Source organism: Argopecten irradians, chromosome 15 (genome assembly GCF_041381155.1).
Source record: "Argopecten irradians isolate NY chromosome 15, Ai_NY, whole genome shotgun sequence".
Taxonomy (NCBI): Eukaryota; Metazoa; Mollusca; class Bivalvia; order Pectinida; family Pectinidae; genus Argopecten; species Argopecten irradians.
Genome location: NC_091148.1, coordinates 31,028,131 through 31,050,811, shown reverse-complemented (window position 1 = coordinate 31,050,811; position 22,681 = coordinate 31,028,131). Strand labels below are relative to the sequence as shown.

The window sequence follows — 22,681 nt, the reverse complement described above, 5'->3', positions numbered from 1 at the left end:
ACCATAGGTATTTAGCACGCTGAATAAGTCAAAGACCCACTATAGACTAATATAGAGATATATTAGCTATAGTGGGTCTTTGACTTATCAGCGTGCTAAATACCTATGCCCCAACATTTTCCAATGAAGCCTTTCCCTCTTGATAATTATAACAAGTCAGTTCAAAAGTAAAATGTCATTCATATTAATTATATTAAGGATGAATGTCATTTAGATTGTCTCAGGGAATAAATGTCAGTTATAGATAAATAATGTTATCATTTTAGATATCTTAATTTGTATACCACATAGCGGATCAATAAAATTGGTTAAAATTCAAATCTGGCAGATCAGGTGCTCTATAAAATCACTGGAATTAATTATTCAGTTTATGCTATAAATTTTCTTCTCTAAATTGAAAATGGCCCAAAACTTTACAAAATCCTGAAATGTAATGAATATACAGTATGAGATGTTGTCCTTGGAAACCTTGTACTTGACATATAAACTAGGAGGAATTTGTCGAAGCGAGGGATGAAGTCACTGAGGTCTAATTGATATACATATTTTTGTCTTAATACTTTTTGTGGCTCAGTGCGTGGCATATCGCGGCTTGCTGCAGGGATCTACAAGTTGAGTTACAGGAATTTTGTTCTCATCACGTCACACACTGTTATCTTAACAACAGATAGACCCTCAATAGATTATTAGTTCATTTTATAAATTTACTAAAACTGGATATTTAGGAAAAGTACCATCAGGGAAATTTTTTAAGTGATTTTCAGTTTTAATTTAGTGTTTCAAAAGAACATATGATCATAAGGAATTTCAGGTAATTTCGTACCGCGCTGTTAAAGCTGATGAAACTTCTGAAGTTGTCTGGTATTCTGAATTTTCTTCAAGGTAGCATTTTTGAAAAACACCCATCCCCACATGATGGTAATTTGTAATTGTTTGGAGCTGAAAGTTAATGATGACTTGATTAATGGCTCCCAGGTGATCCGGGTTTTTGTCACAAAAGTTAAATCGTTTTGCACAACTGGGCATAAAACAACTGCCGTCTCAATTTTCCAAGGTTACGTTTTGCTTTTGGTGTTGACCTGCAGTAGGTGTTTGTTAAATTCCTATACCTGCAGTTAATAGGTGTGAAAACTCAAGATTGCTGAGGAATTAAGAAATAATTTGCCCATGTATCGAAATGTGTTTATAATTTTATACCTAGAGGGTGTTAATGTGAGTTAGTATCAAACTTGATCACTTAACTAAAACTTCATGTGAATAAGAACTGTTTTGGAGACTTTTGATAAAGAAAGTTTGACTCATATATTGATAACCCTTCAAGACACGTTTGGAAACTTCTATATCAAGAATTAGAACAGTCCATTACGAAATTTAAGGGGTGAATATTTTAAGTTACATACAACTGCTAAGACTCATTAATCTAGGTTCCTCAATTATCAGTACCGGTGTGGTAAGCATTTATTCAAGACTGATGACTTTCTATTCAGCTACTTTTGGCAAAACATGATTACAATTACGGATTATATATAACGAGGGGCCACAGTGGCTGAGTTGCTCAGATATCTTGACACACCTCTGGGTCGGTAGTTTAAATCCCTTGTGGGGCAGTACAGACCATTGGTAGGTGGTTTTTCTCTGAGTACTCCAATATTTCTTTATCATTTTAAATTATTCATGTCCTAAAATGACCTTAGCTGTAAATAGAATGTTAAATTACTCACACCAAACCAAAAGGATTCACGAAGCTTCTCATTGTAGAATATTTTGGTGTCACGGAGATACCAATCACCTGTTAGGGAAAGTCTCAATCTAAACATGAGATCGAATGAAACCAATTATCTAATTTTGTTTATATATAGCCTCCGACCATACTGTTGATAGATAGCCAGTATCCATCATTTCGTTATCAAATACTTCATTTGTTGTTATCTCCAAATATTTCTGTAATATTTTCTGTCGTAACGAGAACTGATGAAAGACATATTTCATTGCGTAAGATGTTACTGTGCTTGAGAGATATGGTGAGACTGTCAGTTTACGCATCTCGATAACCGTTACATAATTCTACAGCAACGGAATTCTCTGATAACGTAATTTTACGCCGTACAATTCATTTAAACATGCTCTTAATGAAATTCAGAAAACAATTGATTTTCATCCCTGAACTATCTTTACATCTATCATGAATTAAATCATGTAAATTAGGTTTCAAATTCTAATTAATATCTCCTGAAATGTTTTGTTACGTTGGCAGCAGATCAGACTAAGATATATTTCTGTCAGGAAAGCCAGATCTGTACAGAAATAGATTGTTTGATGTTGTACAATCATGTTTGAGAAACCTGATAAATTTGTCTTTAATTATCTCAGAACCATGTAATTTTGATATCTTATTGTACAACTACAGACTGGATCATGATTAGATAATGTTATTTATTAAGGGTAATTGTAATATGGATACAGAATATCAGATTAAATTTAGGGGCATATTTTAGACAATGAATAATAAATGTTATATGTCATTTAGACCCAAGTCAAAGAACATAACAAAACGAAATTAAAATCTTTCTTAAATGACAAAGCTGCAGAGTTAGTAGATGTCTGGAGTTCCCACTGAAAACCCATCAACCTGTAGCCAATACCTGTCAATTTCAATATGTGGATATCTATTCTGTCTTTACATATTTAAGAGTTATCTACCCTTGCAGGTAGCTGTTGATTTTTACATCATTCACCATCATAACATAATCGTTTTCACTTGCAAAATAATTATGTCACAATTGAAACTTTCCTGCAAGGGAGATAACTGTGTAAATATGCAATAATGATAATGTTACTGAGACAATAAATTTAAACCACTTAGCCACTACTGCCGTAGTAGAAAAAAAATCTGGCTTTCCTTACATCTCAATATCAGTTAGAATCTTTGAATTTCAATACTGTGCACTTGATCCAGCTCCCGAGTCTTTTTTGTGGATTTCTTTTGACAAGTCTGTTGCCTTACCTCATTCTGTCAAATCAATGTTTTGTTAATCTGCACGAGTCTCCACGTGTAATCCCGCCGAGCCTCTGTGGACCTAATTAGTCAGCTAGCAAAGTGCTTGTTGATTTCGGATCAACCTATTCTGAATTCTGTCAAATTATCACCAAGAAAAATGGCTTTCTGTCAGAAAACAAATATCGGTAATGGGCAGATTGCGTGAACAGCGGGGCCAAGCAATCTTTTGTCGTTTAGTGTTCTGTAATTCTCATATCTGACTGTAGAGATGTCAACACCGAACTTTAAAGTCTGATCTGTTCCATTACAGAGTTCTTTCATGGTGTTTGCCTCTGTTTTGTGTAGAAATTCATTATCATTATGAACAGAAAGTTATAGGAGATATTGCTAAATTAACCAGTGTTAATTAGAATGTTTTATTGGAGGAATCAATACAACAGAGAGAAAAATGTGTTCTTATCAGTAAGGTTATGGAATTGGGGACCGGGAGAAGGGGGACAGAGTAAAATGTGTTCTTATCAGTAAGGTTATGGAATAGGGGACCGGGAGAAGGGGGACAGAGTAAAATGTGTTCTTATCAGTAAGGTTATGGAATAGGGGACCAGGAGAAGGGGGGCAGAGTAAAATGTGTTCTTATCAGTAAGGTTATGGAATAGGGGACCAGGGAGAAGGGGGACAGAGTAAAATGTGTTCTTATCAGTAAGGTTATGGAATAGGGGACCAGGAGAAGGGGGACAGAGTAAAATGTGTTCTTATCAGTAAGGTTATGGAATAGGGGACCAGGGAGAGGGGGGACAGAGTAAAATGTGTTCTTATCAGTAAAGTTATGGAATAGGGGACCAGGGAGAAGGGGGCAGAGTAAAATGTGTTCTTATCAGTAAGGTTATGGAATAGGGGAGGAGAAGGGCAGAGTAAATGTGTTCTATCGTAGTTATGGATAGGACCGGAGAAGGGGGACAGAGTAAAATGTGTTCTTATCAGTAAGGTTATGGAATAGGGGACCAGGAGAAGGGGGACAGAGTAAAATGTGTTCTTATCAGTAAGGTTATGGAATAGGGGACCAGGAGAGGGGACGGTAAAATGTGTTCTTATCAGTACCAGGAGAAGGGGACAGAGTAAAATGTGTTCTTATCAGTAAGGTTATGGAATAGGGGACCAGGAGAAGGGGGACAGAGTAAAATGTGTTCTTATCAGTAAGGTTATGGAATAGGGGACCAGGAGAAGGGGGACAGAGTAAAATGTGTTCTTATCAGTAAGGTTATGGAATAGGGGACCAGGGAGAAGGGGGACAGAGTAAAATGTGTTCTTATCAGTAAGGTTATGGAATAGGGGACCAGGAAGGGGGGACAGAGTAAAATGTGTTCTTATCAGTAAGGTTATGGAATAGGGGACCAGGAGAAGGGGGACAGAGTAAAATGTGTTCTTATCAGTAAGGTTATGGAATAGGGGACCAGGAGAAGGGGGACAGAGTAAAATGTGTTCTTATCAGTAAGGTTATGGAATAGGGGACCAGGAGAAGGGGGACAGAGTAAAATGTGTTCTTATCAGTAAGGTTATGGAATAGGGGACCAGGAGAAGGGGGACAGAGTAAAATGTGTTCTTATCAGTAAGGTTATGGAATAGGGGACCAGGGGAAGGGGGACAGAGTAAAATGTGTTCTTATCAGTAAGGTTATGGAATAGGGGACCAGGGAGAAGGGGGACAGAGTAAAATGTGTTCTTATCAGTAAGGTTATGGAATAGGGGACCAGGGAGAAGGGGGACAGAGTAAAATGTGTTCTTATCAGTAAGGTTATGGAATAGGGGACCAGGAGAAGGGGGACAGAGTAAAATGTGTTCTTATCAGTAAGGTTATGGAATAGGGGACCAGGAGAAGGGGGACAGAGTAAAATGTGTTCTTATCAGTAAGGTTATGGAATAGGGGACCAGGAGAAGGGGGACAGAGTAAAATGTGTTCTTATCAGTAAGGTTATGGAATAGGGGACCAGGAGAAGGGGGACAGAGTAAAATGTGTTCTTATCAGTAAGGTTATGGAATAGGGGACCAGGAGAAGGGGGACAGAGTAAAATGTGTTCTTATCAGTAAGGTTATGGAATAGGGGACCAGGGAGAAGGGGGACAGAGTAAAATGTGTTCTTATCAGTAAGGTTATGGAATAGGGGACCAGGAGAAGGGGGACAGAGTAAAATGTGTTCTTATCAGTAAGGTTATGGAATAGGGGACCAGGAGAAGGGGGACAGGGAGTAAGGGGGACGGAGTAAAATGTGTTCTTATCAGTAAGGTTATGGAATAGGGGACCAGGGGAAATTGATTGATCTTCATCAACTATTATACATTTGTGAATCTGCATGCTTAGAGATTTGATGTCAACTGTTTAACCTTGTTTCTAACATTTCTTTTACTGTAGCAAAATTGGTAAGATTTGCAGCCAACCCATATTATTTGAAGCATAATGGACACATCATACTAGACAATAAGTATGTGTCATAAACACGCCCAAATTTAGTTCTATTCCTCGTGGGAGTGTTGGGGCATTTAAAAAAAAAAAGATGGGAGAGAATTAATTATTGATAACAGAATATAAGCTTCAATTCGCTCTTCCATCTTGATCAAGTCTTTAACAATTCCTGGCCTGGCCTTTATAGTGGTTCTTTCTTATTAACATATCAGTTACAAAAGTAAGTCATTATGATTTTCTTTTAACATAAAACGGTGGTTACATTTACCATGTGTTATTTGGAGCAACTTTAAAAAAAATCACAATCTTAGGGGCTGCGGTGGCCTAGTAGTTCAGATATCCCGACACATTATCACATATGCCCTCCAACTCTAGGTCATAAGTTTGAATCCATGTAAGACAGTTTCCAGGTACCTAATGCTGGTTTTTGGTTTTTCTCTCGGTACTTCGGTTTTCCTTTGACCATCAAACTTGGCACATCCTTAATTACCCTGGCTATTATCGTAGGATAAGGCTATAAACAAACCAAATCAGTGAGATCAAACTTCTGTCTTGCGTCTCTATTCAATGATTTCTGTAGATGTTATAAGGGTTAACTGATCCATGTAAAAGTATTACTACAAGTACTGGTATTAGCAACAATTTGTACTGTGTGCTCCCTCACCTGTTCTGATTCACTTTAAATTAGTAAACTTCAACTTTTATTGAAAATATTTGTTTCCTTATTGCAGATCTCTTGAAATAACATAAAAAATCCTAGTTGTTTTATTGGAATATCTTGTTTGTCCTGTATAACCAGTGTATAGACCTGTTAACAACTACAGGTGACTGGTACAGTAAAATACTTATCATCATATTCAGAAAACATCTGTTCAATCTTCAAACTATCAAAATCTATCAAGCTTCTTTTAAAGTCATTATCACTGCATTTCAAGTAATGTAAAAATGTATTTTAGAAAATTCTGTTGCCATGGTAACAAATTGGAAGCTTGTAATTTTGATATCCAATGTAATAAAAATAGAAATGTATTGAAATAGGCCTAAAACTTAAGGTGCTTTAAGAAGTGCTGAATATAACCTTAGTTGTCGTGGTAATGATTGAAATTGAAACAAAAACTTTTAGTTTCTTACACTCCTAAATTAATTAATACTTCAGGTTTGCTCGGTAGGTCCGGTAGTTACTATGTATACCGACTTATATTCATGTGATATTAAATGTTAAGCATTTTGTAAGAGAGCAGAAACTGTGAAAATTACATTTTCCTGAAGATTTTTTTCTTCATGTACACTATAGCGATATATGACTCGAAATTGCGAAATCAAATTTCAATGAAAAGAAGTTGTTTTACAGTAAAAGCAAAAGATCTGCCCTAAAAATATCTGTAAATGTTAACTGTTTTAACAGTAACAGATTCCTACCAATTAAGTAGAAACTATCGCTGGATGATGTTTAGTATCAGATGATTGGACAATGCTATGTCAGCGGGATGTTTGTCATTAATATAAAATTTACCACCGTATCTAGTGACAGCCCGCCATAGTTTATAGTCGCAATTCTGTATCATCAGTTTGTTTGTCATTATATTTAATGTAAATGTTACATTAGACTTCAAATGTATCTAGTGACGGCCAGGATTCTGTTCTGTACTCGCAATTCTGTATCAGCGGTACGTTTGTCATTAATGTTAATGTTACATTAGACTACAACTGTATCTGATGACAGCTGTACCATTAGGATATTTATTCTAACTGTTCGTCGTGTATTAATCAGTGTAGGACAAACAGTCAGTGGTACATGTAATATGACTTAAAGATGTTGGGGGAAACATTTCATTAGATCCTAATATTGTATTCCAGGGACATGTTCGGGTTACATCTGGTGATTGTCTGTGTGTCCAATTATTCTTTGGTATTATAAGAATGTTACTCTGTAAATGTTTATACATTAAAGCCTTTGTTACATGATTTTCTTTTAACTGGTTCAATACTGTGATACATGTCAAAAGCCTTGTCTTTAGGGTGTCAGACAGATCTCAACCCTCGGGGTAACAGCTAGATTCAGTTGTGTAATACTCAGCATGCCTTGTATTTGACAACATAATAACCTTACCCCTCAGGTTGTGATTCTCCTGTCTCACCCCATAGGAGGTGAAAGATTCAATTATTCTTATTTTATCAAATTATTTTCATAAATCATTATGATTCAATGTGTTACTTATGGTAAATTGTGCCTGATGTGCAAAGCAAAGACCATGGATACTCAAGAACAGCGACATCATGGACTTGTTTGAGGGGCTCAATGTTGAGATTTTCTTTTGGTTTCTTTCTCAAAATTTAGAAGTTTGAGGCTCAAAATTGAGAGTTTCTTTCGGTTTCCTTCTCAAAAGTTAGAAGATTAAGGGACTCAAAAATTGAGAGTTGATTGCTTTTGGTTTTCTTCTTGAAAGTTAGTGTATACATATAATGCCTGCTGATTCAAACTTCAGGTCCTTGTTGACCATGCATGCCTAGATAAATCCAACAGGATGACTTATATAATGGTTGTGTAGAAGGAGCATGGCCAGACCGGGATTCGAACCAGGTCACCCTCTGAACTGACTACCTGAAGTGCTCTACCTATTGAGCTACCTGGTTCGCGGCCTTTGATCATCCTTATCCAAAGCTGTCACAGTTATAAATTTAATCCACCATGACGGTTTTTGAACCTGACCATGAGATAGAATGAATAACAACCAGAGTCATGTAAATAAGGATGTGCCAGGTTTAGATGTGGAGAACAGCAGGAGTACTCCAAGAAAAACCACAGGACTACAGTCAGTACCTGGCAACTGGCCCACATGGGATTCAAACTCATGACCCAGAGGTAAAGGTCTTGTGGTGATATGTTTGAACATCTTATCCACTTAGTCCCTGCTGGAAACAAGATAAATTCTGTATACGTCACATGATACTATCCTTTACTATGGAATGTCAAAATACTGTTTGTCGTGTAATTGTTGGCTGTCATAGAATCAGTATTTGTTCCACACTGTGTTTTGGCCAGGGTCTCTTTACACTGGGTTATTAGTGAAGGTTTGGCTCTGACGTCTGCTCCAGATTTATTTTTCATTAATCATACAGATGCTGTATAATTGTTGTCGTATCAGGTTTGGAGACCAACTGTTTTGGTATTATATCAGAAGAAACATGGCCATGAGGCATTCTGTCTTAACAATTACCTAGTATCTTTATGTTTGTTTATTAGAAGCATTAGCTAACACAAATTAAGATGCCGTATGTAATCAGCCAAGGATTTGGGTTTTGTGTCCCCCACAATAAAATTAGGTGTGCTATAACCCACGAGGGCCTAGCTTATAGCGTGGGTTGGTATTGTCTGGCATAATAAGTCAAAGCTTCCACCTTGTGAGTCTTGAGTTTGAATTCCCTCACTTTAAGCAGTTGCCAAGAACTGACGTAGGTTGTTGATTTTTCTCTCAGGAGCACTAATAATAAACCTGTTTTACCCATGATGCTCCTGTGTGATCCACATTGTATCCTATATATCGATTTCATATGCAGGTGAGGGCTAATGTAAATGAGATATAAAGAAATTTCTAGTTTCATTCATATAATTAATCTTTCCTTGTGTAACATGGAAGAAGGAAATACAGTGTCCAGACAAGGATTGACTGAGCCCCATCTCAGTACATTGACAATTATCACAAGGGATAAGATAACATCAATATAATCAACTTAATTTATAATTGTGTAATTTAATTTGGCTCTAAAATAACAGTAATATGCTGTCATATAGATCAATATATTTATGTTTTTTGGCCTAAATATCCTGATTTACTATTTTCTAAGCCTATACGATTTTATAGGGTCAATAAATACAATAATTAAGTTCCATGCTTCAAGCATTAAAAAGAACTTAACAACGAAGCTATGTACATATACTAACTGTATCATCAGTAATGAGATACCTATAGAATGTAATCCCCTAATTTACGTACCACACCCCATAGACTTTTACTTCGTGTTTACTGAGAGTAAGAACTCACAGTAGCATTATTTACTGCTGCTGTATTCAACCCAATACGCACCCAGGATGCTTAAATTTACAGAAATGACAGTGTGATGAGGTACGGTAGGGAGACGGGATTCTCAAATCGTATGTTTGTTAGTGCTACAAAGATGGGTGTAGGTAGCATATATACTAAAGTTATGGTAAGGTATTACTGAAATGAGAGAGGAGATTTGGACTAACCAATGAACGAAATCAGTACTGTGACATTTTTACTCCAGAAAATATGGTAAACGACTTTCATATGTTATTTGTGCATTTAATTTGAGAGTGAAATTCATGTCTCTAAAAGGGGAAGTGGCGGTTACTAGGGACGGATGTGCTTATTGGGATAAATACGGTAAGCTGATTGTTCTATCGCTAGATACAAGTTGTGTGTTCTGGTTACAAAAACTATAAACATCAGTTCTTTACAATGTAACACTGCAAATTAATATCCTTGTTTCGTTGTGGAATTGGCGACTATAGCATTCATTGGCTGTAGGTGCAGCATTTTAATCGTACTATTATACGCGAATGCCTGTATGATGATCGTTAATGCTACGGAGTCAGCAATTGATGGACTCGATGAACAGACAAACATTTCTGTTTAGCTGGCAGCAGTTAAAAGTGACATTTCCATGAAAACACTTTCATGTCGTCTATGTTTGTATCAAGATCAAAAGTATTGATTTACAAAGATTTTGTTCATTTAGTTTTACCAACGGCACGTTTCAAAGCACAACTAATAAAACGAAATGTCTGTTATGGTGAGCTGTTAAATGGATTTTGTATGTCAGTAGAAATTTTACATGTGTTGTAATCAGACTTATCTTTGATAGAGTGAAAGTCTATATTTCCCGTTACCTCAGTAGAGTACATGTGTCTATAGGTGTAGAGACAGGAGATTTCTATCATTAATCTCATAGTGTCTAGGTTAAAGTAGTATTTTACACTGGATGTCTGTCTATAGGGAATATTCTACGTCAATAAGATACTAAACTGTAACATATTGTATTTCATATTGTCATACTTTAGTGTTTTATTTGGACAAAAGTGGTATAAATTTTCAATTAGAAATCATATTTTTTCCCATGAGAAACCTTCAAGTGCTTCAGAATTCTTGTAAAATTGGTTTCATGTTGACGCTGTCAATATCTTACTAATAAGTAGTAGTTCTCAGACTTATCTGGGCTACTTAAGAATAAGGAGGATGCTAGATTCACTTAGGAATTTTAAAAGATAAATGTATACTGTTCAGGTGTGATTTCATTTGAAATTTTAAAGTTTGATATGAAACCATATGAATAGTTCATACACATGATATATATATTACATTTGTAAAGTGTACATATTATAATGAACTGGAGTGTGAATTTCCTTATGTTGTGTATCTATCCTGATTAATAAATGATTAATCCTTTATGTGTTACAGATGATTTCACTCTGCAGACCTGCGCATAGCAACCGGTGGCATTTAATTGTATCGTCATGGAGACAATCACCTCGATCCCATCGTGGCTGCGATTGTGGGTGGTTTTATGTGTGCAGTACCTGGGGGAGGCCAGTCAGATCTCTGGTAAGGGACTAAGTGTACTCCTGTCTCAGGATAGATCTGTACCCAGATAAAAGTTTTAAAAGAAATGGTAATGTGTTATACATGTATTTAATTTTTTAGCTAATTATCATGCTGAGACCCTTCCCCTGGCTGAAGGGAAGGGTTCCTCCCCCCCCCCCTCTGGTGACTACATGATAGCAGTAAGATCTAAAATAAATGTGTTTGTTTTATATCTAAAACAAGTAATAACTAAAGAATTATAATTACATGTAGTTGACATATATGACAGATAGGATTTAGTTGAATTGGACATAATAATTATATCTATACATATAGATATAATTATTATGTCCAATTTAAATCCTATGTCATAAATAGTTAAGAGTAGCATAGTCCTGATTAGAAAATGTAAGAGTTATTGATAATGTTTGATGGTTCTGACAAAATATATACCAGGTAAATAACACTGCTCATGACAATTTTTAGAAAATGACAGATCTAGAGTTACCTATTATTTATTGTAAAGTAAGCATTATTTATAACAGATAAGGAAAATGATGTAATATTACATTTTTTTTCAGGCAATGATTTTAAATAAAAATACAATGCCCTCGACAAGAAAACGTTTCTTGATCATTTTTTAGTTTAAATAAGTGTTTGTCAAGTTAATTTTGTCCCGACTTTGTAGATATCTGTGGTAGCCATATTGTATAAATAAGGAATGACCTTCCGGTGCAGCACCAAACATGAGCAATTAATTTTTAGGTCACCTGAGACGAAGTCTCAAGTGACCTATTCTAATCGCCTTTTGTCCGTCGTCGTCCGTCGTCCGTCGTGCGTCGTCCGTCGTGCGTCGTCCGTCGTGCGTCGTATGTCCGTAAACAATTTACATTTTCGACTTCTTCTCCAAAACTGCTGAAGCAATTTCAATGAAATTTTGCACAAACCTTCTAAGGCATAAGGCCAATCAAAATTGTGAATTATATGGTCCCCACCCCCCAGGGGGCTGTGGGAGGGGCCAAAAGGGGTAAAATTGAGTAAAATTTCAAAAATCTTCTTCTCGATCTACTCACAGATGTGGTAGAATCAAATACTCTTCATAGATAGAAAGGTCTTAAGGTCCTTTACAAAACTTGGAATTATATGACCCTGGGGTCTCTAGTTTCCCCCTGGGGAGGGGGTTAAGTTTACTATACTTTATATTGAGAAAACACTTTTTTGCGCATTATTTGGTCATTTGTAATAGGAAATGAGTCAAATGTTGTCAGAATTATCAGTATGAGATGGCCATTTAATCCTTATTAACAAATTTTCTATGACTGACCCCCAGGGGCCTTAGGGGCAGGGTCAAAAGGGGTCAAATAGGCTAAAACTTCAAAAATATTCTTCTGAAATTCTTGAAATGGTAGAATCAAATACTTTTCATAAATAGAAAGGTCTTAAGGTCCTTTAAAAAAATTGTGAATTATATGACCCTGGGGTCTCACGTTTCCCCCTGGGGAGGGGGTCAAGTTTACTATAGTTTATATAGGGAAAACACATTTATGAGCATTTTTTGCTCAATTTTCATTGGAAACAAGTCAAACTTGGTTAAAATTATTAGCCTGAGATAGCATTTTGATATCATATCCACATTGGTTCTGGCCGACCCCCTGGGGGCAGAGGGGCGGGGCTAAAAAAGGGTCAAATAGGCTAAAACTTCAAAAATCTTCTTCTGAAATTCTGGAAATGATAGAAACAAATACTTTTCACAAATAGAAAGGTCTTAAGGTCCTTTACAAAAATTGTGAATTATGTGACCCTGAGGTCTCACATTTCCCTGGGGAGGGGGTCAAGTTTACTATAGTTTATATAGGGAAAACACATTTATGAGCATTTGTTGCTCAATTTTCATTTGAAACGAGTCAAACTTGGTTAGAATTATTAGCCTGAGATAGCATTTTAATATCATATCCATATTGGTCCAGGCCGACCCCCTGGGGGCAGAGGGGCGGGGCCAAAAAGGTCAAATAGGCTAAAACTTCAAAAATATTCTTTTAAAATTCTGGAAATGGTATAATCAAATACACTTTATAGATAAAAAGGTCTTAAAGTTTGTTTATAAAAATTGTAAATTATATGACCCTGGGATCTCCTGTTTCCCCTTGAGGAGGGGGTCAAGTTTACTGTAGTTTATATAGGAAAAACACATTAATGAGCATTTTTTGCTCAATTTTCATAGGAAATGAGTCAAACTTGGTTAGAATTATTAGCCTGAGATAGCATTTTAATATCATATCCACATTGGTCCTGGCCGACCCCCTGGGGGTAGAGGGGCGGGGCTAAAAAAGGGTCAAATATGCTAAAACTTCAAAAATCTTCTAAAATTCTGGATATAGTAGAATCAAATAATTATAGATGGAAAGGTCTTCAGGTGTTTTATAAAAACTGTGAATTATATGACCTTGGGGTCTTACGTTACCCCCTGGGGAGGGGTCAAGTTTACTTTAGTTTATATAGGAAAAACACATTTGTGAACATTATTTGCCCAATTTTCGTAGGAAATTAGTCAAACTTGATTAGAATTATTAGCCTAAGATATAGCATTTTAACATCCATATCCGTCCTCGATGACACCTGGGGGACCAGAGGGGCAGGACCAAACAGGGTCAAATTGATTAAAATTTCAAAAAATACCTCCAAGTTCACAGGTTTGATGGAAGCAAATACTCTTCATAGTCTAAAAAGGTCAAATTTATAAATCACTGACCAACTTCAAGGCCCAGCAATAGAGCATATAGTGTTTTTATGTCTTTCGTTTGTTTTATTATTTGTTTCATTATATATTCTAACTCAGGTGACCGTTAAGGCCCATGGGCCTCTTGTTGATGTATTGAAGTACAAACAAACCTTGGAAGACAGTTGGTGATTTTTACTTTAAGTGCAGAGTTTTAGGATGTTACAGTCGAAAGGCTGAACTTGCATTGTTACAATAGAAAACAGACACCTTGTATCTATCCTATGGTCGTAATACATAGAGCTTGGTGATAAATTGCCTCCAATTTCACTCTTGGAATAATTCTAAAGACATGTTTGTTTATTTTACTGACCTTTAGATTACGTTGTTATATCCACCTTTCCAATGTGCCCTAGTATACGGTATTCTGTCTTTGCATATTACAGAGTTAGCTCCCTTGCGGGTAGGTATCGATTGTTACGTCATTATTTTGTGAGGGCAATTCACGACGTTTTCACCGAAAAGTATGACGTTACACTCGAAAACACATGACATCACAATCAATAACTACCCGCAAGGGCAGAAAACTCTGTAATATGCAAATACAGAATAACAAACTCAAATGCATGCAAACAGACTATTGAATTAAAAAATCTAAATATAGGGCCGCAACTGGTACTGGGTTAGAAATTAAACATGATTTATGTTGTTTAAATCCTATAGTTAAATGATTCAATTGATTTTGATGGTATGATGTAATTATGAACTTTTCTTTTCGGCAAGATTATTTCAGAACATCAAAATGACGATAACAGGTTTATCAGTGAATTCAGCAGTAAATATGACATGAATTCTCCATTGATATTTAAACTGATGGTATCAATTCATGTTCCGTACATTTAGATATCCATAATGATGCAAGAACCAATTATTGTTTAGATGAATGAAAATGAAAACATACTTCCCAGTGTAGCTAGTTCATCAGCATTTTCCTTGGTTTTGTAGTAGAATGATTTATGGGTGTTTCATTGTATCATGATTCAGTTTAGATTAAAAATTATTTAAATTATTTTATAGTTAAATAGTTGATGTTTTAATGATAATTAATTTCTTCAGACAAAAATTTAAGAGAATTTTACTAATGTTAAAGAGAATGAGTTTATGACCCTGAAAACTGTTTGATAATATTGAAAAAAGATGTGTTTGCCAGTATTTAATCGTTGATTGAGCTCATGGCTGGTATAGTTGTTGTTGGATTTTTTGTCAATCTTAAAACACCCATCACATTATCACAAATATTTGACCAGGTCAGGAACACGTACATCAGCAGGAATTTTCTTTGCCTCAAATATTTAAATAAATTTTAACAACCTGATATGATTAGATCCTTAGTTTGCTGTCTTGTTTACTTTAAAAGTTTCAATCCTTCCTCAGATATACATGCCATCTATGATTAAATTAATTGGTTAATCAACCTTAATTTAAAACTTAATTAGTCGTTCAAAGAGTACATACTTGTTATGTTTTCTTACTCTCAGATTTAGTTTCTTGAAATTGCCCTAATAGTTTATTTATTCATTAAAAAAATAATTTTTTGATTGGTGAGATTAAATAGTTATAGAATATCAAGTTCCATTTCTATCCAGATATACTTTTGATCTTTGCTGACTTTGAAGTAAGAGCCCGAGACTCCATTGCCTTGTTAATAACTACCGGGACATGAATCTGGATGTATAAAAGTAGAGAAATCATCACAAAGATATGATAACTGATGCCTGACACAAGCTGTTAACCTCGATACTGACTTGTACTGGTACTTTCAGATACAGTCAAACCTGTCTATAGAGACCACCCAAGGGACAGTCAAACCTGTCTATACAGACCATCCAAGGGACAGTCAAACCTGTCTATAGAGACCACCCAAGGGACAGTCAAACCTGTCTATACAGACCATCCAAGGGACAGTCAAACCTGTCTATAGAGACCACCCAAGGGACAGTCAAACCTGTCTATAGAGACCACCCAAGGGACAGTCAAACCTGTCTATAGAGACCACCCAAGGGACAGTCAAACCTGTCTATACAGACCACCCAAGGGACAGTCAAACCTGTCTATAGAGACCACCCAAGGGACAGTCAAACCTGTCTATAGAGACCACCCAAGGGACAGTCAAACCTGTCTATAGAGACCACCCAAGGGACAGTCAAACCTGTCTATAGAGACCACCCAAGGGACAGTCAAACCTGTCTATAATGACCACCCAAGGGACAGTCAAACCTGTCTATAGAGACCACCCAAGGGACAGTCAAACCTGTCTATAGAGACCACCCAAGGGACAGTCAAACCTGTCTATAGAGACCACCCAAGGGGCAGTCAAACCTGTCTATAGAGACCACCCAAGGGACAAGGAAAAAGAGAATTTATCGCCAAATGGTCTTTATACTCAGGTCAACTTGTGTTATAAATCACCATTTGGGGCCTAATAAAGCAGGTGGTCTTTATACAGAGGTTTTACTGTTCATTTGTATAGGATTAAATTCGTGGATTTGGCCTTGAAATGGCTCCATGACTAGTGAAACAACAAACCTTAATATGCTTTATGGCTTCAATAAAGCAGCATTAAAAACTGCAGGTTAAAATTGGTTCAAAATGTGACATTGTTTAAAAAAAAAACCCAAAAAACTTGACATCAAATTCTGATATGTCTATTGTAAAATAATGGGATACATGAAAGTTTAGTTCGAAATTAAGAACAATTCAAAGATTTTTTTGTGTTGTAAAAGCAAGAATATTGTATATTTGATGTTGGTGTTGACATAATAGAAAAGTCAGATTTTCATCAAGGGAATTCGTTTACCAATAATCACTGTTTTATTTGCTTGTTTGCAATGTTGGTATTTGATAACTGCTGGATAAATATGTCACAGGGGTGATGTTTGATAGGATAGACAGACAGGAAAACTGTATTCTTGATAACCTGAAATGGCAGGTGACTTAAGGGAACAATAACGTTTGATAATTTTCAAGACAAAAGCATAATATGGTAAAAAATGTTTAAAAGAATTGAAGATAACCTACAGTCAGACCTATATATGAACACAAAGATCTGGGCCCAGTTTGATGAACAGTCCTTTACTTTAATGAATTCCTTGACATAAAATTCTCCATAGGAAAAGCATTAATTTTTTTAAAGGAAGCTCCTAATAACTTCATTTTTTTCATGTCGGTTTATCTCACTGCAAAATTCTACAATTTTACTGTTAATGTTGCAGTAAAATAAAGTATCGAAAGTTAAAACACCTATTCATAACAAATGCTCACTCATTATGGTGTAATTTCTACAACATCATAAAAAAGCGTAAACACCGAGCCTCTCGCTCACACCAAATGTAAACTTTCTTAAAAATGTCGTCCTCAATGATACAGCTAAACTTACTGTCAGTGGCAAGTGAAAATATTGCTATACATTATTAGTAATTTAACATTTTGTAATTTACGGAGTTATTGCCCTTTGTACTAATAATTATTATTGGACCTTGCGAACATGATAATTTGATTAAATATAAACCGAGCTTAATGAAACTTTGTATGTAGACTAAAATTGGAAAGATCTCGGAGGAGTTTGAAAATCAGCGTGATTTGACGTTAATTTATGGAGTTATTGCCCTTTGCGCTAATAATTATTATTGGACTTAGTGAATGCAATAACTTGAGTAAATATAAACGGCTTTTAATGAAACTTTGTATGCAGACCTATTAGATCTATGTTCCTGATTCATGAACAAAAGACATCAGTTGACAAGATCCTCGGTTTAGGTGACTATCTGACGGTCGGGGCGAAGGGGAACCAGTTCTTTATACTTTGTTTCTTTATTTCAGCCAACATAGATATGCCGTGTAATACTGGCCAGGACTACATCCTCGGTTTAGGTGACTATTTGTCGGTCGGGGCGAAGGGGAACCAGTTCTTTATACTTTGTTTCTTTATTTCAGCAAACATAGATATGCCATGTAATACTGGCCAGGACTACGTCCTTGGTTTAGGTGACTATTTGTCGGTCGGGGCGAAGGGGAACCAGTTCTTTATACTTTGTTTCTTTATTTCAGCAAACATAGATATGCCATGTAATACTGGCCAGGACTACGTCCTTGGTTTAGGTGACTATTTGTCGGTCGGGGCGAAGGGGAACCAGTTCTTTATACTTTGTTTCTTTATTTCAGCCAACATAGATATGCCATGTAATACTGGCCAGGACTACGTCCTTGGTTTAGGTGACCATCTGACGGTCGGGGCGAAGGGGAACTGTTCTTAATACTTTGTTTCTTTATTTCAGCCAACATAGATATGCCGTGTAATACTGGCCAGGACTACGTCCTCGGTTTAGGTGACTATCTGACGGTCGGGGCGAAGGGGAACCAGTTCTTTATACTTTGTTTCTTTATTTCAGCCAACATAGATATGCCGTGTAATACTGGCCAGGACTACGTCCTTGGTTTAGGTGACTATTTGTCGGTCGGGGCGAAAGGGAACCAGTTCAGGTGACTATTTGTCGGTCGGGGCGAAGGGGAACCAGTTCTTTATACTTTGTTTCTTTATTTCAGCCAACATAGATATGCCATGTAATACTGGCCAGGACTACGTCCTCGGTTTAGGTGACTATTTGTCGGTCAGGGCGAAGGGGAACCAGTTCTTCACTGGCTCCTGTGCTATCAGTCTCACGGCCAGGGACAAAAACTTCAAATGTAACAAGATCTGTTTCTCTATGGACTCTTTCCGCTTTACCACCTGTGATATCATGTTGAGTTTCTACGATTCTGGAGTTTGGAACTTCGGCACAGCTAAACCAGATTTTGTAAGTATGGATTTACCTTCAATCAACCCTGTCAATAAAGACCACCCGAAGGGGCAGAGGGTAAATGGTCTTTATAGCCAGATAGTCAGTATACACATATTTATTGTGTTGAAATCGATCATTTAGGACCCTTATTATACAGGTGCTCTTTATACTGAGGTGGTCAAAAAGACAGATATTACTGTACATGTATTTGTGTGTTACTTAAGATTTTTACTTTTGTATGTTGACACACTTATTGCTTCATCATAATTGTCAGAGATAATGACATGATTTTCACACACTTTAACAACCTTCAAGAACAGATAACTCTGTAATATAGAAAGGTGTAAGACAATAAGACCTTTAGTTTTGAGGTTTAGAGTTATTGTAGTGCGGTAAAAAAAGATACATTTTGGTCTGTAATAATTTCATTATCGTTGTCATGATTATAGTCCTTATCATAGACATCTTTCATTTTGACAATTTCGCAGCACCTTAGCTAAGTTCTTCAAAAAATTGGATTGAGTTTTTTTTGCCTGGCATGATTAAGTCTTGTTAAAGACCTTTACCCATGTATAACCAAGATATCCCATTAACTGTTTACAATGTATCCTGCAGAGTGGTACCTGCCGAGCCCCCGCACGCGGTGACTGGTGTACGAGTGGCACCACTGCCGTGGTAAGACTGGAGAATCTACGAGGAAATCTGGCGCGGATGGTCGGGAAGTACGAGCTTCAGATGACTGCCAGTGCGCGATGTTCACAGGAGAAGGCAGATATAGAGTTTATAGAAGCTAGTGGTGAGAGTTTATGTGGCAGGCTGTATTTAACATCTGATGATGAAAGGAACGCTAATTATGTATCTCCATGACAAATGTTTTGTAAAAATCAAGATATCAAATTTTATAAACTCAGTAATTTTCATTTGCCATAGTACAGCCATAAAATGAGAGTAGGAAGATTGATGGGAGCATTGTGTCTACCATTCCATCTTTGCATATTACAGAGTTATCTGCCCTTGCAGGTAGGTATCAATTGTTACATCATTATTTTGTGAGCGTCATTCACATCCTTTTCTACAAAAAGTATGATGCTCACAAACACATGACGTCACAATCAATACCTACCTGCAAGGGCAGATAACTCTGTAATATACAAATACATAATATTTGTTCTGTTGTGTCCTGTTGCATCTTGTCCTATCATAGCCCATTTAGATTTCTGAATTCAGCAGAAACTTTAACCTAGTATGTCTTACAGACATTTTCAGTTCGTAAATAAAACATAATTACTCTAATCAGAACCATGTACAACAGCAAAATTTTAGAGTCAAAACTTGAACGGAAATTTTTGTATCCTGAATGTCAGCTGGCATGTTACAGTATGTACAATTTGACATACCAGATAACTATAACGACATACATGTTACAGATGAAATAAGCATTTTAATAACCTTATTACTATTGTAATTGAAGGGGAGACGACTGCGGGAGGACTGAGTCTGACCGTGTTGGTCGGCGCTGTACTCGGATGTGTCATTCTTTGTCTCCTGATGGCTGTTATACTATTGGCTGTAATGTACCGACGTAAACATCGCCAGCAGACATACCGCCAGGCAGCTACCACCATCTCTAATACTCCCATCTCACCAGGTAAGACATCTTCAGGGAAGATTGATTATCATTTCAGGTGAGGGCACTCATCATCTCCTCTAATGTATCTCTCAACAAAGTCCAGTCCCTAGAAAATTCTTATTCCTATGTAACTTATTCTATAAAACTTATCGTCTTCGAATGTGTTCCCACACAGCTCATATCCTCTCGTCAGTCAAACAGATCTTATCTGTACATTATGAACTGATCAGTTAACATGGTGAGATTAACAGAATCTTTCACCTCCCATTGGGATGAGACAGGAGAACCTCATGTTGGACAGCTTCAGAAACTCATTCCTACGGTAAGATTCTTAAAGGGACAATTCAATGAAGCTAATTCTGTTACATAACTACGAAACAAAATATGACATAAATGTGTTGCTCTACATTCCTTATGAAACATGTAACAAGAAATATTGACAAATTTCACGACAATGTTAACTATTTTGATTGATATCGTCGAAATTCAAAATTGTTGATCAATACGATTTAGAAGGTACAACATGAACTCTGTACCCATACCCGAGCCAAAGTCACGCACATATAACAAATGCAATATATATCCACTGTGGAGTTGATGAAATTATTTTTAGACAAGAACGTGCATCTAATAAAGTAAACATGCTACTGTAAGAGCGATTTGAGTAGTTCTAGATAAAAAAGTCTTGACTAGACTGGCAAGGACCAGAGTTCGGCATACAACACATCCGACAAGTATGTGTAATAGCGGACAGTAAGCGATTTTGAATATTTCTCATACATTTCACTACAGTGGTCTTTTCTGGCATATCAGAGTAAAACCAACAAAGCTGATTTCTATTAGAACTGGTTTATTTCCAAAATATGTACAAATTTTAAAGTAATTTTAGACTGCTTTGTCCCTTTAAATATTGTCAAACATGAGACTTTGCCAATGTAGTGTTTGACAGCCTTAGAATCTTATCCCGAGGGTTAAGATCTCTTGTCTCATTCCAAAGAGGGTGAATGATTCTTTTTATCTTACTGTATGTGAGCAGGTGCAAATATCTCATGTAGCATGTCTTTACCCTAGAGTAAGATAGAAAAAATCTCACATCGGTAAAACTGCGGATATCCCTGTCCAGGGTAAGAGAGAAATATATATCTGTTGCACTCATATTATTGGGTTATACATACTCACTTTTTAAAATAAAATCACTCAAAAAAATCGTCTTCTGAAGTAACTCATCCTATTAATAACTTGAGTGTGTTATTAAATTATCCTCAGTAGCGTGTTTCTGTGGTTAACTCTTGTCTAGGTGACTTACTTTATATTGTCTCTCTTCATAACATTAATTATGTAAAATGCACGTGATTAAATTTTGCATTCATATGCTTCTTTTGCAGAAACATCTTATCGCCCGGTACAGGAGACATGTGGCGTTATAGACCAAGTTGACGACGACTGTACGCCGGCTTTAATCAAAGAAAAATATAATTGTGGCGTTGAACGTACACCATCACACCCGCGACTGCCTACAGCGCCACCTGTGGACGACTGTTTTACAGATTTACGTCCCCCTAGTTATAGCTACTGTGTAGCACCCCCTGATTATAGCGGTGCACCTCTGGACAATACAGTACCTAGGGACGATAATCCACTCTGATACAGGACATGTCAAGTGACATTCGATCATGCATATCATGGTTTGGAGAGTGATCTCCCCTTGGATTACATAGAGGTCTCCCATAAACCTCTCTAACCAGCTGCAACAGTCCTTGTGATTGGTTGATTCTATGAAACAGACCATTTGATTGGTGGATTCAGTGACATTGACCAATCAAATCATAAATATATCCGCCTCACAGTGGAATTCATTTCAAGACTGTTTAAAAAACCATGGACAATTAAAATCAATTTATTGCAGATGGAGTTACAGTTATTTCTTCTGAGTGCAAGACACTTTTGTTTATTGTTTATTGTTCATTCTAACTAGTTTTGATTGAAAGTTGCTTATTTTGTTTAAAATAAACAATGAGAGAAAACAAATCATGAATGAATGTATAAGTCATGTACATCATACTCTTATATCATTCCTGAAAAAACGTGTTCAAAGGGAGGTAACTTGTTTAATTCACTTACAGGAATATTGAAGTATGTTAGCTAGTGAATAAATGTATGATTATTCATTTTCTAATTAATTTTTTGATTATTTTTTTCATTACATGTATCTAAAGCTTATACAAAAAGGCTCCATCATACATAAATAATTGTCAAGTGTTTTAAGTTTTTACTTTACACTTCATTTGTTGTACAATTACTATAAATTGAGGGGGGATAGTTTTATAGTATGAAATGTTTTATTTGAATTTTAATGATCTGTTTGTAGTATAATGTAGTTTACCTGCATGGTTATACATGGTTTTAGATAAGAATTTTACTGTACTTTACACTGAGTTTT

At 36.3% G+C, this 22,681-nt stretch overlaps 1 protein-coding gene across 2 annotated transcripts in view; it reads left to right on the top strand.

Annotated features, from left to right (window-relative positions):
• LOC138308496 (uncharacterized) overlaps nucleotides 1–22,409 on the top strand; it is a 93,908-nt gene extending 71,499 nt beyond the window's left edge. For both annotated transcript variants that reach the window (XM_069249503.1, XM_069249502.1), the window contains exons 2-6: nucleotides 10,935–11,078; nucleotides 18,376–18,626; nucleotides 19,227–19,407; nucleotides 20,083–20,259; nucleotides 21,627–22,409. In XM_069249503.1, the coding sequence (XP_069105604.1) occupies nucleotides 10,991–11,078; nucleotides 18,376–18,626; nucleotides 19,227–19,407; nucleotides 20,083–20,259; nucleotides 21,627–21,886 (957 nt within the window). In that variant the 5' untranslated portion in view covers nucleotides 10,935–10,990 and the 3' untranslated portion in view covers nucleotides 21,887–22,409. The remainder of the gene's footprint in view (nucleotides 1–10,934; nucleotides 11,079–18,375; nucleotides 18,627–19,226; nucleotides 19,408–20,082; nucleotides 20,260–21,626) is intronic.
• The last annotated feature ends 272 nt before the right edge of the window (nucleotides 22,410–22,681 follow it).